The sequence below is a fragment of the Lissotriton helveticus genome, chromosome 5_1 (genome assembly GCF_964261635.1).
Source record: "Lissotriton helveticus chromosome 5_1, aLisHel1.1, whole genome shotgun sequence".
NCBI lineage: Eukaryota > Metazoa > Chordata > Amphibia > Caudata > Salamandridae > Lissotriton > Lissotriton helveticus.
Window position 1 is genome coordinate 400382963 of NC_136065.1, and position 18192 is coordinate 400401154.

At 40.7% G+C, this 18192-nt stretch overlaps 1 protein-coding gene across 2 annotated transcripts in view; it reads left to right on the forward strand.

The window, feature by feature from the left end:
- ACOT7 (acyl-CoA thioesterase 7) overlaps window positions 1-18192 on the forward strand; it is a 1240110-nt gene that overhangs the window by 195472 nt on the left and 1026446 nt on the right. For both annotated transcript variants that reach the window (XM_078640951.1, XM_078640950.1), the window contains exon 2: window positions 5927-6044. In XM_078640951.1, the coding sequence (XP_078497077.1) occupies window positions 5927-6044 (118 nt within the window). The remainder of the gene's footprint in view (window positions 1-5926; window positions 6045-18192) is intronic.

Sequence of the window (18192 nt, forward strand, 5' to 3'; positions counted from 1 at the left end):
GGCGATGTGACAACCCCGCTGAACGTAGCGGGCGTGTTGTGCTGACTCCGGTCTGTAGGGGAAAGGATGCGATACCTTGCGTGGATTCTGGTGCGCAGGTTTCGGTGGAAGCGGCTAACAAAAGGTACGATGCGACGATCTTCGGGGTGGCGATGATCTCCAGTGTGGCAATGATGCGCAGCTTAGCGTCGATCTTCTCCTCTTGCGGCACCTCGATGCGATGGCTGTGCGACGACTCTCGCAGATTCGTGATGCGGTCCACAAGCAAGCAGTGCGACAATCTCACCCAGTGACGACATGGTAATCTTCCCGCACCAGACTGTTGCGTCCCGCAAACTAAGGATGCAATGACTCTGGCAGCGGCAATAGGCGCTGCGTTGATCTCGGCCTCCGTAGCGGCGGGAATTTCCTTGCACTGACGGAGATGCGCTCCGCAAGCGAGCGATGCGTTAAAACTTGCAGAAATTTCTTTAAATCTTGGTTTCCAGCTTCCCAACAGAGGTACAACTTCCAGAGGCACACAGGCACTGTGGTGGCAGGCCTGAGACACCATTTTAGGGCTACTCATGTGGGTGGCACAATCAGTGCTGCACCCCCACTAGTAGCATTTGTATCACCAGCCTTCTTGATTCCAGGATGATCTAAAGTTCAGTGGTCTAGGGTCCTGTACTTATACCCCAAAAAGTCTTTGTTCCCTTTCTGCAGGAGGGCTCTGAGCCCGGTCCAAACCAGTTCTAGGGCACTCTGTTTACATGACTCCTTCTTTCCTTTCACAGTGCAGAGCAGAAACACCAGACTCCCCACTGGACCTGGAGCCAGCATTGTGGAGGGAAAGCACAGCCCTGGAGCTCTTTTTTGACATGATTCCTTCTCTCCTTTCACAGTGCAGGGCAGAGACATCAGACGCACCACATGGGGTGGAGTCATCACTGTGGGGGGAAGGCAAAGTCCTATTCAGGTCCCAGGTGCAACTCCTCCCTCTCATCTAGATGCAGATCTCTCTATTCACCACTGCGCTGACTCATTCTGTTTCCTAGAATCCCCCAGCCCTGTCACTCACAAATCAGACAGTCAATTCACAAACAGGCCAAGGGACACAGAAAGGTCAGACAAGAGAACAGCCACTTTCTACAAGTGCTGTTCCCAAACACAGGATTTAAAAAACACCTTTCCTAAAAGATGTGTTATTAAATTCTGAGTTCAAGGATACCAGACTTTTATGTCCTACCTTGCTCCTATGGGAAGATATGCTGGTAGCCACTGTAGCCAGCATTCTCCAGGATAGCCTATGGGCAAGGTAGCCTTACAATAGTGAAAAACAAAAATGACTGTCATTCACTACCAGAGCATGTCACCTGCACTAGTACATGCTGTACCTTTCACATTCACTGCACCCTGCCCGAGGGGGTACCTTGGGCCTTCCATAGGGGTGACCAATGTGCACAGAAAGGGAAGGGTTAGCCCTGGTTAGTGGGGACACTGACCAGGAAGACATGGCAGTTCACAGACTGCACACAGGCACTGCGGTGGCAGGCCTGAGACACCATTTTAGGGCTACTCATGTGGGTGGCACAATCAGTGCTGCAGGCCCACTAGTAGCATTTGTATCACCAGCCCTGGCACACTCAGTGGCCTATACTAGGGACTTCTTGTTGATACAAATATGCCAATCATGGATAACCAATTACAATAACAATTTACACAGAGAGCATATGCACTTTAGCACCCGTCAGCAGTGGTAAAGTGCCCAGAGTCCTATTGCCAACAACCACAGGTCAGGAAAAACAAGGAAGAAGCAAAAAGAGTTTGGGTATAACCCTGCAAAAAGGGCCATTTCCAACAGACAGTCTCTGCCCTTGTTGGATGGACATGTTTTACTGAGAATGACAGACTTCATTCTCACATGACTGAGAAAGATAATGTGAATTTACAGAAAATATGCTCTCAGTTTAGCTTATAGATCATCTTCCAAACCTCTGTGGGGAAAGCATAAGAAAATAGTTTTCTCTCAAACATGATTCATGATATCCCAGCAGAAGGCTTTTTCACATGGTAAAATCACCTTAGAACACACCACAATTCCTAAAATGAGTATGGTACCATCAACAAATGATTTATAATGTAACTAAAGACTTAAAGCCTTCTATTAACTGCAATGCTTTTTAATGAGGTGCTATCATGTATATTGGTCCCAAGATGGCTGCCAACACTTCCTGGAAGAAGTGCTGACAGCCAATCAGATCTCACGATGAGATGTGTGGTTAGGCTCTGCCCAGATATATATATATTTCTTTATCCATTAATATTTAAAAACTACTGAACTGATTTACACCATTTAACAAAAAGTGCTCTTTCTGAACCAATGGCTACCTTTTTGCCAATGTTGGTGTAATTCCGTTCAGCAGTTCGGGCTGTAGCCGTGTCTAAAGTTTCCTATGGAAAATTGCATAGAGAAAACACATTTTGGGACCCCTTTTTTCTCGCCCCCCCGCTTGCCGAATCACCCCAAAACTTTCAAGATATGAGCGGACCAGAGCTGGCCATACGTTTTGACGATTTCGCGAAGATTGTTGCGATTTTCTTATGGTAACTAGGTCCTAACTATAACTACCTACTGGCGACCACCAGTAGGTAATATCTATATATCTAACAAAAAGAAATTGCAGCGCCCTCACAGGGTCACTTAAAATGTATTTAAACACAGCATACGCGTTTTAGCTACATTGCAATCCTCTGCAGTAATTGTTTAAAAACACTCGGCACATAAATATCAGAAAAAGACTACAGTTATCTCTCAATCTTTGCAGTTACCCACGGGAGCCATGGCAGCGCGATGTTATCTATTCATTTTCCAGATGGTAGTTCCTGTGTTTTTCCTTTTGACATTAGTTATCACTCAAATACCACAACACTCAATCTTTCCTCCATAGGGAAAAAACAAATAGGGGGACTCCACACCTTGATCACTGTGTTTGTGTCATACCTCCCTCATCTATTTAAAGGAATGCACACTTTTTTAGTGTAGAAACAGAAAACGGTTCAAACAATACACAAATATTTTGGCCATCTTGGCCTGTACCGAATGACATTCTAAAACATTGTTGAGTATTTCATGTTAGAATATATCAAAAAGAGAAAATGTATTTATCATACCTTCATTCTACATATTTCATCTACAATTTGACTATCCTTGTTGTTTCGAAAAATTAATTCATTGAATTCCAAATTTACATAACCATAGTATGTAATGGCGCAAGAACTGTTCTAAAAAATGCATACTTCCTTATCTATGAAAGTACAAGTGCTTATTAAAAAAGGTATTTTTACAAGGATAGAAAATTCATTACATTGTAACAATAATGCCCTGAATGGGCCTGCAATCCCTGGTATCTTTTAGTTTTTATACATACCACTAATATAGCAATCCTCATCCTATACAAAGCACCTTAATCTGACTGAAAACCTTGAATCCCCGTAGCATTTAATTAATTTCATTATATATTAATTATTTAATTAAAACTCACGCCCTCGCCATGTAATGCTATTTACCCTAGATAGTACATCACTCATGACTTCTTCTTCTTCATTTGTAATATCACTGTGTATGGCGGAGGTGCGACTTAATAGTTACCTTATTCAATCCGGACGCAGACCAGGGGTGAAAGCAGGTCCCGCTTGCACTTCTATAAGATTGGCTGACTAAATAACAAATTGCCTCTGGCATCCGATAACCAAGAGATGTCTGGAAAAGTGTTGCACACTTGATGTGTGTATTCCTCAAAGCTTACTTTCGAGAAGACTGGCTTACTTATTAAATTATTGTTGTCTGGCTCTCTTCGGCACCGAGTCGGCAGCAAAAGGGGTCGCACACACAAAGTGTGCAGTCTTCACTGTTTGGTAACAAATTAGCGAGTTTTTCTTGTTTGCCCTGATCATGACCTCCAAAAAGATTTGTATATACCCCCATGCTCTAGGAGGTCAAAATACGTTGGCATTGTTGCATTGGAATGATAGGATATACCGCCCGAAGATAAAATCATTATCTAGGATTCCAACAAGAATTATTGAGTGTAGGTCACAATATGCGTAAGCTAAATTCCATGCCTAAAGCAAGGGGGTGGAAACGAAACTGGAGTGACTTTTCTTGAACACATTAGCCACAGTTCTGGTTTGCACAGTAGATAATGTATTTTTGAATAATTTCTTTATATGTTAGTTATAATAAATTGTGATGTGTTATTGTTGGTGCATTTTGTCTGTAATTAGTGTTTTGATTGTACCAGAAGGAAATGAGTTTCTTGAAAACTAGAAATACTGAAATGAATATAAGTAAAAAGAGATAAGGACTCAAACACACAAGATAAATGTGTACGTGGTGTTTTTTTTAATTCTTGACTGATTAATGGCCATGTGGGGTTTCTTATTATTTTATAGTTACCTTACGGCATGAGTTATAGTTACTTAAGATTACTTTAACTATAACTTGTGAATTTCAGTGGTTTTTAGAGTTTAAATCTGAACATTTCACCTAACTATAATGTTACTTCAACCTTTATTTTTTTGCAGTGAATTTATATACATATATATCTTTAATGTCAAGTAAACAGCACAACTGTAATTTGCATACAGTAGCAAAATCAATTGGTGGCCCTTTCTCAGTCTGTAATGAGCAGGCACAAAAGATACCAACATACCATTTCCTCAATTTACAGCCTTAATGGAAATCTCTGGACCAAAAGGAATTTATTAAAAGGTATCCCCTTATGCACCCTCTTTGGTTCAGAGTAGAGGTGTGTAAAGTGGCAACGTTTTCCTCATATGAGCTTCCCACAATTCTTATAAATACCATGATCACTAGGGGAAACAACCTTTAAAACGCAGTCAATACATCACACTACCTTTACATAGCAGTCATTACATCGCAACATCCTTTACATAGCATGTCATTACAACGCAGCTATTACATTGCATGTCACTACAACGTATGTCATCACAACGCATGTCACTACAACGCAGGCATTACATCGCAAGTCATTACAATGCATACCATTCCAAAGCATAGTACCCTTACACTATCCAACACTTACCCTACTGTTGCACTCACTGGAGTTAGAATAGTAATTTTCACCCCTACACTCTCCAACAGTTACCCTACTGTTGCACTCACTGGAGTTAGAATAGTACTTTTTACCCCTACACTATCCAACACTTACCCTACTGTTGCACTCACTGGAGTTAGAATAGTAATTATTATCTCTATACTATCCAACACTACCTTAAATGTGATGTAATGGTATGCATTGTAATGGAATGCCTTGTAAAGGTTTAATGCGATGTAATGGAATGCGATGTAATGGTAGTTTCTGGAAATGCGATATAATGGCATGCAATGTAAAAGAATGCGTTGTAAAGGATGCAATGTAAAAACTGCGTTGTAAAGGCATGCATTGTAAATGTATGCGTTGTAACGTCATACATTCGATCACTAGCCATACGTCACAAAATGCTCTTTCATGTGATATTTGTGACATGTGTGTCCTCATTAAATTGTTCTGAGCTAAAAGCTATCACCAATATCCACCCACTTTTAAATTCAACTCACAACTGGCAGATCTATTTTCAAATTAAATTAGAATTTATGAGAAAATGTTGCCAGTTTGCTTGCAGAAACAACAACATGGCCTAAAATTTGTAAAAAGAAATAATTGCTAACTGCAGTTTACCAAAAAGTCATATTTCTACTTGAAACTTTGTTCACAGAAAAAACAATGGACATCACTAGTTGAGATTTTTCACAGATCTAGTTGACTGCCACAGCTCTGAATGTAGTTGCATTTTAGAAATTAGTGTGTATATTATTAAAGTATCTTCTTTATTAAAACACAAATCATACTATGTCTAAACTTCTTTTTTGTTATCATTACAGTATAATGCGACCTGATGATGCTAACATTGCAGGGAACGTCCATGGAGGAACTATCTTAAAAATGATAGAAGAAGCTGGTGCCATTATCAGTACTCGACACTGTAACAGTCAGGCTGAGGTTAGTACATGCAAAACAATCACCTTGAAGACAATCCAGCATTCCTCCACCTTTGACACTGCTAAAATCTGTAAATTTAAAAATGATTTAAAGTACTGAAAATATGAATTACCTTAATTAATTTGTATCACTTTGCACAATTTCCATTGAAACAAATGGTATTATACCACTGTAGCATGGATTTATACTGAACTTACGAAGACAGTGTATCTATGTGTAGGAAAGTGGAATATTATGTAGTGAGGTTGGTTTGGCTTCACTATACAATACTCTCACAATACCCCAGATAGGTCTTTTTGGTTTCACACTAATAAATCGCTAGCTCAGTCCTGGTATTGTGGCACAGATAGTGAGACTTTACTAGAGGAAAGTGTGTTAAGCATTTCAGGGAACCCACTTGGCTGATAAGTAATTGACACAACTTGAAAGACATCCAATACCAAAATATATTTTATATAAATCTAGACACCAAAATGAAGACAGTCGGATAAGTAAACCAGGAGTTAGGGATTTTCAAAGAAAAAATAAATCAGTGCTGTTCTCTTCTGCAAAACTTTAACGTTGCAGTATTGGGGAATAGCACTAGTAACAATCGGTTACTTGCAGGTCGAATCCAATGGAAACCATTGGGTGGTAAGGTGATGCAGGTCCCAGGACCAGGCCACAACAATCAGTTGAAGTTTACCTAACTCATAGGTCCCCGTGCAGGAAGGTGCTAGCTGTCCATGGTGATGAAGGTGGGAGCTGCAGGAGCTAGTTTTGCTGCATGGACAACAATCGTGAGGAAAGAGGTGCAAAAGCTCAATAACGGGGCCACTAGGGCATTGGGTTGAAGGAGTTGTGGTGTTCCTACAAGGTGCAGAATCAAGTAAAGCTACTGGTAGCAGGGCTGCCCACCAACACAACTTGGTAGTAGCAAACACAAAGTGGAGTTAGTTAGACGTCCTGGAGCTGGGGGAAAAAACTGTAGCTGCCTTAAATTTTCTGCAGATCAGGACTACGTTTCCTACAATGCCCTAGACCATTTACTTTTGGGAGATCCCACGGGCAAGGCCAGTGAGTCTTTGGTTCCGGGAGTGCAATGTGCCTGTGAAACTGGTCTCTGGTCCGAGATGGGTTGCAGTTGTGCAGTTGCAGAGTTGTTGCCACAGGGGCAGGCTATCGCGCCTTTGCTATGTGCAGGTCTTAAAGTCGCATACTTGTTTCTCTCATTTGTCCTTGGTTACAAGTAGATTCCGATTTGAGGTTCTGGTGCCAGGGGTGCCTATAAACCCTAGATTTAGGGGTGTTAGGGGTATGGGGACAAGTAGCTAATGGGCTACTAGCCCCAGCAGCTAATATGCCCCTGAGGTGACCACATCTGGGGGTGTTAGTGTCTCCTTTTCTACCCAGAACCCTCTATTCTACCACCTTTAAAAATAACAGAACCCTTCCTAGCTGTATAGACCAGGTAACCTTCCCTAAAGGTGTGGCTAGCCTTCTGGGGGTTTGAAGCTCATCACCTTGATGTGCCACTTCACTAGCCATACTGCGAGGGAGGGAGGTGCCACCTCCTTCCCAGGCAGCCCTTTGTTTCTGACTCCTATAAGTGTTCACACCTCCTGGCAGGGGGTCACATTCCTGTCTTCGCAGCAGCACTGATGGCTGTATGCCAGGGCACAGGAAAGGCTGGGACACCCAGGTGGGCAACCTCTAAGGTAGCCACCAGGAAGCATTGAAAATTGTATCCAACTTTAGAAAAAGGTGGGGTTTGATGACACATGTTGTTTGCTACAAAACAAGACACATTTCAGTGAGGCCAAAAGGAGCTGGCAACTTGGGGGTGCACGGGTGTTATTTTTTCCTATGGCCCACCAAACATTTCTAGTAGACCCTAATGGAAGGCAGCTACTGTAGGGACCTATAAGCTTGCACTTATATGTCCACACCTTTACTATTATGCACCCTGCCTTCTAGGCTTATGAGACCTTCCTTAGGGTGACTGACACATTAAAAAAGTGCTGTGACCTTGCCACTCATGGTCAGGGCAAAGTCGAGCTAGAGCAGGTCGCACTGCTCCTGCAGTCTGCAATGGGAGGCCTGATGTCATTTGTTTACATGGGTCACCCGGTAGCACAGTCGGTGCTGCAGACGCTGGTGACCCCTTTTACTCCCATGACCTTGGTACCACTGGTACCAATTACCAGGGACTTAGAAGGGGGATAAAGTCCTTTCCAATTGGGGTTACCAATTTACATTCATCTTATTTTGAGAAGAGAGCATTGGCACTGGGGCCTGGTTAGCAAGCTCTAGTGCACTTTTAGAGTCGCAACCATCAGCATTGGAGAAAAAAATGTGGGGTTGACCATTCAAAATCTGCACTTTCCTACATGAATCATCTACTAGCGTATTGCCATTGTAAGTAGATGATCCATTGCTGCCAAGTGCAACACACCAGAGGTTAGACTAATGCATTTTGAGCAATCCTTTGGCTCAACATTAGGATACGAGATTGTCCCGCAATCAGCTGAGTTCATAAACTGATTGTTTTCGTACCTCAGGGCAGTGCTCCTGCCAGTTTATTTTTCCTCACTCAGGTTGCAAGTTATAACAAGCACAGAGGGGGGCCTGATTTGCTGAAATAGACAAGGACAGGGGATCATTGTTCTCTTTGTGCTCCCTCTAGCTAGAGTGTGGCCTCACTTATGCACTGCTCAGCATGGCCGCGCCCACTTTTAGCATGATTTGGACCTGCTGCATCTGTTCACATGTACATTTCATTTGTGAGCCCTCTGCAGCAAGAAGCCGTATGTGCAGTGGCGGCCGCTAGCTGGGGAAATCAGTGGGGCAGGGTAGAATAAAAAAAGAAACAGCAACTTACCTGCAGCCTGACGTCCTCCGCCTTGCCGCCTCCTCAGATGATGCTGACACAGGCTCCCAGAGTCCCCTGCTTCAATCCAAATGCTACTGTCATGCTAGTATTACCCAGCATGAGAGAAGCATAGAGATTGGGCTGTTTGGGCTGGTTCCATGCTCGTGAAGGGGCCGGCAGCCTGTGCTCTTGAGCAATGCCAATATCTCCAAGTAATAGCCTGGAGATATCCAAGTGCGCATTTCGGTTTGGGCGTCCTAAGACGGCCCCCAAACCTACAGGCGCACTGGCAAAATCCCTGAGCACACCACTCGTCCTTCTCCTGATGACCTCGTCCTTAAGACTCAGTGACGGCTCTGCTTTACTATCTTTTTAATTTACATGCGTCGGCTGGTTCCATCAGTGAGGCGACGCTCCTCTGCCATAACGGAGGAGCCGCTCCTGCACCGCTGTGTGACGGAGTAATGGCGGGACAAGCAAAGTCTGCCTTACTGCAGAGATTCCGAAATCAGACATGCACTGAAGTAAAAACGCAAAGCACTCCGAAACTTAAGTTTAAGAACACAGAGTTGTGGGCCACAGCCGCGCCTCCCAAGTTAAACTCAGCACTTTGCTTTTTAATTGCCTCTGAGCCGGCCTTGCTTTGCGTCCCAAGCGTCTCGTGAGTCCCAAGCATCTCGTGAGTCTCTCTCTTTGTTAGACTTTGCCGGAAGGAAACATTTCACGTTGCTCTTGATCCAGAGCCCCTATAGAAAATATGTCTCAGCGACGCTACCCAACTCCAAAATACTCACCATTAATCATGAAATACTCACAAGGCCCATAAACTAACAGGACATATTTTTGGGCAACTGAATCATGTGACCTAATTAATCAAACCTATTCATAAATTATTTACACTTTTATATACAACTGCAGTATAACGTTTTTACCATGATTATATTGAAATACTTATCATTTAATTAAGTCACTAAGGTAAATGGATCAACTGTTGGTAACAAGACCATGAATAAACAAGTCCAGCTTGTTGTTTCAAAAATCTTATTTATTAACTATTTATTCAAGGAAAGTGCATTTTATTAGATTCTTTTTATTACCACAGCATTTTATTGAGGAATAGCAAATTAGACTGGCAAGTTCAAGCAAAATCAATTAGCATGATAAAGGAAGAATAAACAGTTTCCATCACCTAAGCCCTGTTTTCCCTGTCTAAAACTCACTTCACCTAAAGGAAAAAGTCATTTAAGCCTGTTATCCTTATGTGCTCCAACAAGTCCTTCAGCACGACATGCCCTCAGGAATCAGAAAGCGAGAAGCGCCCTCCTGCCCAAGGGGGCAATTTTTATACCTTTCTGACTAGCTAAAGTATTTATTTCTTGCATACTTTTCTGAAAATCCGAACTTTCGATTGGCTGAGCCCTGTCAGTCCACCATTAGGTCATACACTCCTGACCAAGTCCGGGGCCTCATCATAGCCCTTATTGTTCTTAGTTTCTCCATCCTTTTGCTTCCTCAAGAAAGATACATTCGCCCGAGCACAAAACTTTACTTCCTAATCTTGGCAGGCCTTGCCGCATCCTGTCCTTCGATATGACACCAAGAACACATTCAACTCAACCAAAACTGCTTCTGCATTAAACGTTGATTGTTCAGCAAAAAGCTCTTTCGTCTGCGCATGAGTGAAGGCTTCACTCTGGTCAAGTTTTTATATTCTGCAGCACAGCCAGCCATTTTCTTAGGCCCATTCGGAAACTAATGTTTAAACAAACACAAAACATCAATTAATGAAAGAATTAGAATTCATTATGTTACCCACTCCCTTTGCTAATTATTTACCCATTAATAAATGTTACCTAGCCAAAGCATTTTAACAGCGTTTGTGTCATAAAGACCACAAAATCCTTCACGAACTTGTGCCACATAAAGACGAAAATACATAACATAAGTACATATAAATAAGCACATGCCATTAATTAAGCAGCCGCATTTAATATTGACAAAGACAATAGACAAGGTTAGTTTATTATTTTTCACGAACTTACATTTGCAACATAGAGCACATATATTAGTCCCTTGTGTCGTGCAATTTAATCTAGGTTGATTAGTAAATTTCACTTCATGCTGATTAATACAATTATTTTATTATGGAAGTTTAACTTTGCGAGTCAAAACAAATTATTTTTCTGAACCTCGCTCCATCAACTCCCTCATCTGGTGATTTCAAAATCACCAAACTACACCCAAAATTTAGCAAAATTTTAATTCCCAAAACATGTTTTGATTTTCACTGTATTAGTATTTCTAAAGCCTTGACTCAGCTGTTTGTCTGCAACTCTCATATTGGGTTCTACGAAACTCCTCCAGTTCTATTTCTCTCTCCTGTTCCTTTCTGAGCTTATAAATTCTTTTCTTTTCCCTTAGATACTTCTTTCTCTTGTGTAACATGCAACTGATTTTCAACAACAGTATCACAAAGACTATAACCAATAAAGGTGTCAGTATTTTGCCTAGGATTGAACTACCAATCTCTTGAAACCAGGTTGTGATTGCTTCAAATCTTTTGCTCAAACGTTCTGAAAAATCTTCCTCTTCTAAGGGTACAATCTCTGAGTTTATCTCTGAAATGTTTTTGATGTACAGCTCGATATTCTGGCTCTTATCAGGGATGTAAGTGCAGCAATGTTGGACATGTAAAATGCCGCAAACTCCTCCCTCTTTAGCTAGCAGAATGTCTAGAGCAAGACGGTTCTGCATTACCATAGTCCTTATGGCAATAAGTTCAGTATCCACTAATTAAAAACCACTAGCTGTATCAGTTGACAATCTGTCAACAATTGTGGACAATTTTCTGACTTTAACTGCATTCAGGGTTATACCCACTAAAGGTATTACTGCTTCAAAAATATCTCCCAAAATTTCTGAAAACTTCCTCTTTTAAATCTATTCAGATGATTGCTGATTTCGAATGAACCCTCTGCATTTCTGTCAACATGAAAAAAATTTGGAAAAACTAATCCAACAAAACAAGTCCCATACCAGTGATCTGGGAGATTGTAATAAGATAAGCTTTGTCCCCACACACAAAATAAATTCCAGGGAAAATTGGATCCTTGCCACCTTTGAATCCCCAACCACCCATGATTTGATAAGTATCTTCACATTGACTTGTACCCACAAAGTAATTGTCAAAAAGTGTATTATCTCTCCTAATACAAAATTTCCCACTAACAGGTTTATCTATGTGAATAGCAACGTTTTCAAAAGATCTGCCATTATGCTTTTCATCCTCAATTTGCCAAAACTTAGATTTAGTTTGCTTAAGCATTTCGTTTCTCTTATAAATTGCTCTTCTCTCTTCAACTAAATTCAAGAAAGACTTTTCTTCAGTTCTCAACTTACAGGTTAAATTATTTTTAAAAGCGTACTCGTAGGTAAGTTCATTAGTTACAATGAAAAATTCCCTCATCTGTTTAGCATGTTTATGCTTATTCAAGCTTTTGTCAATTTTCAAGTTTGCAAAGATTTCATCATGGTTCGAATAGTAGTATTCTAAACGACCAGTCTGATAAAATAAACTAGCTATCACACTGCAGGTTATGCCATAAGTAAGAGGAAGCGTATTATAAGTCACTCCCTCCGAAACAGAAGCAGGCAATTTCACACAGATATAGCAGTCTTTGACTTCCATCACTTTAACATACTCAGCTAGAAGCCTTGAAAAAGTATTGCTAGAAAAATCACCAACAGATCTATCATGGTGGATCTCTGGTTTATGATCAATAACTCTGTTAGTTTTGCCTACTGCACTATGTTTATCTTGTTTAACTGTAGCTTTACTTGACATATTAGCCTTGTACATTTCCTTGTCAACTCCAAAAGGGAAGATGACAGCTAAAATTAACCAAAGCAAGATTATTAGAATCACACAAATTGAGGACATTTTATAGCATCTCCTTAGGATGGAACATCTAGAGTTGGTATTAGTATAAGTATAAGGCATTTTTACTCTGTTAACAAAAGCCTTACGAAGAAAACCAAAATCAAAAATGTTAAATTTCTAAAAATTTCTAAAATTCTAATACCCCCCTATTTTTTTTATAATTTCTTTTTTAAAAGAAAAACCCTTCTTTCTAACAGCTTTTCTTCGACCTTGCGTCTTACATCAATGTGTTTTTCCAGCTAACACAATTTCTTCAGCCTTATGCCAAAACAAAACCTCAAATTTTTACAAAGAACTCTTCAATCATTCTCACTATTGTCATCTATCTCTTCCTGACTACTGCTGTTCACCTCCACCACAGGTCGGATGATTATGTATGTCCACTTAGGGGACTTGTACTTCTGGTTAGGTTTTACAACTCTTTTTGCCCTACTACTAATGACTTCTATTTTCTTTCCTGCTTCACCTTTCTTTTCAGAGTCACCTTTTTGACTGGAAACTTCATTCACTTGTTCTTTTGATCTGTTCACCAATTTAAATTTTAGGCTTTCATTTTCTTTTGGCCAGGTATCACCTTTTCTTGGTAATTTCTTCTTCGGCTCAGTCACGTTACACTCTGCTCTCCAAGCTCTCTTTCTGAATTTGCATCACTCTCTTCAGATTCTGTATCTGATACTTCAAATCTGAATTTTGGTTCTTCTTTACTCGGCAGCTTCACTCTGTTGGGAACATTATCCTTATAGCTAGTACTTGGTAACTCGTCTTCTTCTTGTATTACTTCTAACTTCCCAGTTTCAGAAGATCCTCTTCATTTTCAGAGTCTATTACCACTATTTCTTCAGAATTTTCATTCAATGCCTCATTCGCTATTGAACTTTCCAGAAGTCGACTTTCCTGTCGATCTTCAGGATCTGGATTTCTCTCAGGTTCTTCTACAGAATCTGAATCAGTTGTAGTGTCACCTTCGTCAGGATTTTTAGGTGGTGGTACACGAATGGTGTGACTTGCATGAATCCACCTTTTCAAACCCCTGCACTTTACGGCATTTGTTGTAACAAGAATCACCTGTCTTGCTTTCTGCCACCTGGGTACTAGACAGTTTCTTCTTCGGTGAACTTTTGTCCTTACCCAATCTCCGGGTAACAGATCATGTGCTTGCTCTTTTTCTCTCGTCAACACTTCGGTTCCCACCTGATGGAACACAGAAATCACAACGTCAGAAAGGTTCCTGCAGTATTCCAAAATGACGCTATCATTTATACTCAGCAATTTCCCTACTGGTACAAATGCTTGTCTCATGACTCTGCCCATGACAATATCATGTGGACTTAAACCTGTCTTTTTATCAGGAGTACTTCTCAAAGACATCAAAACAAGTGGAAGTGCATCTGTCCACTTCATTCCTGTAGCTAAACACATTTTACCAATTCTATTTTTGATCGTACCATTTACTTGCTCTACAACACCTGATGCTTCTGGTCTGTAGGCACAGTGCAACGTTTGTTTTATGTTCAATGCTTCACAAATCATTTGTAACAGTCTGTTTTCAAAATGTGTTCCACGATCAGTTTCCACAGTCACCGGGAAACCGTACCTTGGTATGATCTCCCTTAAAAGTAATTTTGCAACAGTAACTGAATCATTGTGACGTGTTGGGAACGCTTCAACCCATCTTGAAAACAAACAGATCATCACAAGGACATATCTTAGCTTGTTATGAGGTGGCATGTCAATGAAATCCATTTGCAACCTGGTGAAAGGACCACCCTCCCGTCCTATGGTTCCCATGCTCACAACAGTTTTTCTGTTTGTGTTCATTTGCTGACATATCAAGCATCTCTGGCAAAAAGATTCTACAATTATTCTGAACTTAGGATTATACCAAGTCTGTCTGAATAGCCTTATCATAGAATCTCTTCCAATATGCCCTGGACCATGATACATTCTAGCCATGTCAGCAATCATGCTATTTGGCAAAACTGGTCTGTCATCTTTGTAAACCCAGATCTCATCTTCTTCTAGCTGTCTGCAACCTGCTTTTAACCAAGTGTCTTTTTCCTCTTCATTTGCCTCATCTTGTAAATCTTTTACTCCTTGCCATGTCTCAACCACAGCATAAGTGAATTCAAAACATGTTCATTATCTTTTTCCCGATTGATTGAAAAATTGTTTTTCGCGCAGTACTTTGCAATCTTGTCTGCATAGGCATTTCCTTTTGTGATATAATCCTCGCCCTTTTTATGAGCTGCACATTTCACAACAGCGATTTTCTCTGGTAACTGAATGCCATCGATCAATCTCTTGATCAATTTTGCATTTCTGATTGGTGTTCCCACAGAAGTTAAATAACCTCTTTGAGACCAGAGCTGACCATAGTCATGGACAACACCGTATCCATATTGACTGTCAGTCACTATGGTAATTTTTAATTCTTTTGCTCTTTCACAAGCTCGAATCAAAGCAATCAATTCTGCTACTTGAGCTGAACAAATTCCTTCAAGACATGATGCTTCAACCACACTTGCAACTGTACAGACAGAATATGCTGCTCTCAGAAAGCCCTCATCTGTTCTCAGGCAAGAACCATCAACAAAGTAAACAAAATCTGACTCAGGCAAAGGAACATCTTTAATGTCCTGCCTAGGCTTGGTGCAATATTCTAGAACATCCAAGCACTCATGATCAATGTCATTTTCATTTCTGATTTCTGTCACAGTACCATCAGGCAATAATGTGGATTTAAATTTAAATTCACACACCTTGCTATTGAGACATTATCTGATCCCAGAATAACCTTTTCGTATTTGGTAAGTCTATTACTTGTCAAATGCTGTGTTTTACTTCTGGTAAGAACAATTTCAACAGAATGGGGTACATAAACTTTTACAGGGAATCCCATTATAATCCCCTCACTTTGCTCAAGGCTCACACTTGTTGCAGCTACTGCTTTCAAGCAGCCTGGTAATGCTTTTGCAACAGGATCAAGAACTGCTGAGAAATATGCTATTGGCTTTCTCAGTTTTCCATGTCTCTGTATTAGGACTGACAATGCACATCCTTCTCTTTCACTGCAGTACAGCTCAAACTCCTTTTCGTAGTCTGGCATACCTAATGCAGGAGCTTCACACAAGCTTCTTTTTAACCTTTCAAAAGCTTCCATCTCAATTTCTGTAAGAACAATTGGGTCTTTTATATCTGCTTTTGTTAGTCTCTGCAGTGGTTTTGCAATTGCTGAAAATCCACTAATCGACAATAACCAACCATTCCTAGAAACATTCTGACCTGTCTATGTGTTTTTGGAGGTTGCATTCCCTGAATCATTTTTATTCTCTCAATTGTCACTTGCCTGATTCCTTTTGCAATTCTGTGACCAAGGTATTTTACTTCTTGTTTGCAAAACTGTAATTTTGCAGGAGACACTTTATGTCCCTCATCTGCCAGATGATTCAAAAGAGTAATAGTATCTGTAACACAATTATCTTGTGTTTTTGCAGCAACAAGGAGGTCATCTATGTATTGAACTAATGTCGATTTTCCAGGTAAATCTAGATTCTCCAAATATTTCTTTAGCAACTGATTAAAGATAGATGGATTCTCTGTATGCCCTTGAGAGATACAACACCATGCTAGGATGCGATCCTGGAACCTGAATGCAAAACTTTGCTGGCTATCTGGATGCAATGGAACAGTAAAGAATGCATTGTAAATGTACAGGAATTTATATAGCGCAAATCACCAAGCGGTTTCTAAGCGCTTGCTTAGGGAACCCGTCCTGGTATTCCCCTGTGAGATAACCCCGGCAGGGTATCCGCAAGGTGAAAGCCAGGCATCCCGCCGCGAGGGGCCGTTGTGGAGATTAAGCAAGCTATTGCCCAGAGTCGCAGAGTGTGAACCCGTGAATCGAGTAGGCACCGGAGCGAGAATTGTCGAGTCCATGGACATTTTAGGACTCAAGACCCCGCTGAGCCGGGAATTGAACCCTGGTCCCGGGCTGACCTCTGCTTCCAGGTCTGCCTCCTCTATCCAGTGAGCCACACTTCTCCATTCTGCATTGCAAAGGCCTATAACTGTATACCATTGTGCATCATGCGGAATCTGATAAAGAATTACTGCTGGGTTTGGTACAACTGGGCAACATGGAACAACTATCTCATTAACCTTTCTCAGGTCTTGAACTATCCTGTAAGTTCCATTTGGCTTTTTGATCCCCATAATCGGTGAATTACAAGGACTACTCTCAATTTCTTTTAGAACACCTTGTTTTATGAATTTGTCAATTACAGGAATGACACCTTCAATAGTATCTGCTTTCATTTTATACTGAGGAATGTTTGGAAAATCTATTTCTTGTTTCACTGTAATTTTGACTGGGTCAACATTTTTCATCAAACCCATTTCACTTCCTGACAAATCCCAAATTTCAGCTTTGACCGTCTTTGTAGGTTCTTCTGGTAGATTATCTTCATCAAATGCAAGAAATAATTTACTTTCCTCTGCTTCAACCATTAACATGACTAATTTGTACAGCCCATCTTCCTCTAATGTTTGAAGCTCAATACCTTCCGGTGAGCAATACATTTTGCAGTTCATCTTGCAGAGTATGTCTCTCCCTAGCAAGTTTACAGGACTGCTGTTACAAACTACAAATCCATGCTTGTCTTTAAATTTACCAATTTCAATTTTTACAGGCTCTGTTAAATCTGTTTTAATTTGTTGATTGACTACGCCAACTACTTGGATGGTGTCACCAGAGAGAGGCAGGTTTTCTATTTCCACTGATCTAACAGTAGAACGGGTAATACCAGTGTCCACAAGAAAAGTGATTTCTACATCATTCACTTTACCATTAACAAATGGACCAGACTGATCTACCTCAAGAGTGGCTCCAAGCACACACTCTTCCTCCTCTCTCAGGCACCGTCATAAGTAATCCTCAGAATCACTTCCTCCATTTTCTGTCATCAAAAATTGTTGAGAAACATTTGACACATTCACTCTTTGCGGTCTATTTACCTGATCACCTCCGCAGAATCCCGTTTCTGTATTGTACCTCTGCACATTCACACAATTTGGAAGTGGCGGTTGTGGAATCTGACTCTGCTGATTAACTACCTGTCGCTGTAGCTGTTGCTGCAGATTTATTTCATTTAATTGTCGCTGTAGCTGTTGCTGCAGATTTACCTCATTCTGCATCTGTGGATTTAATGATGCATTTTTTAAATTTCTGGGCGGATTTTTACATTCACGCTTCCAGTGTCCAATTTCGCCGCAATTAAAACAAGGGAGCTTTTGTTTCAATTCTTCAATATTAACATTAAATTTTGGCTTATTATAATTTCCCTTAAATTTGCCTTGAT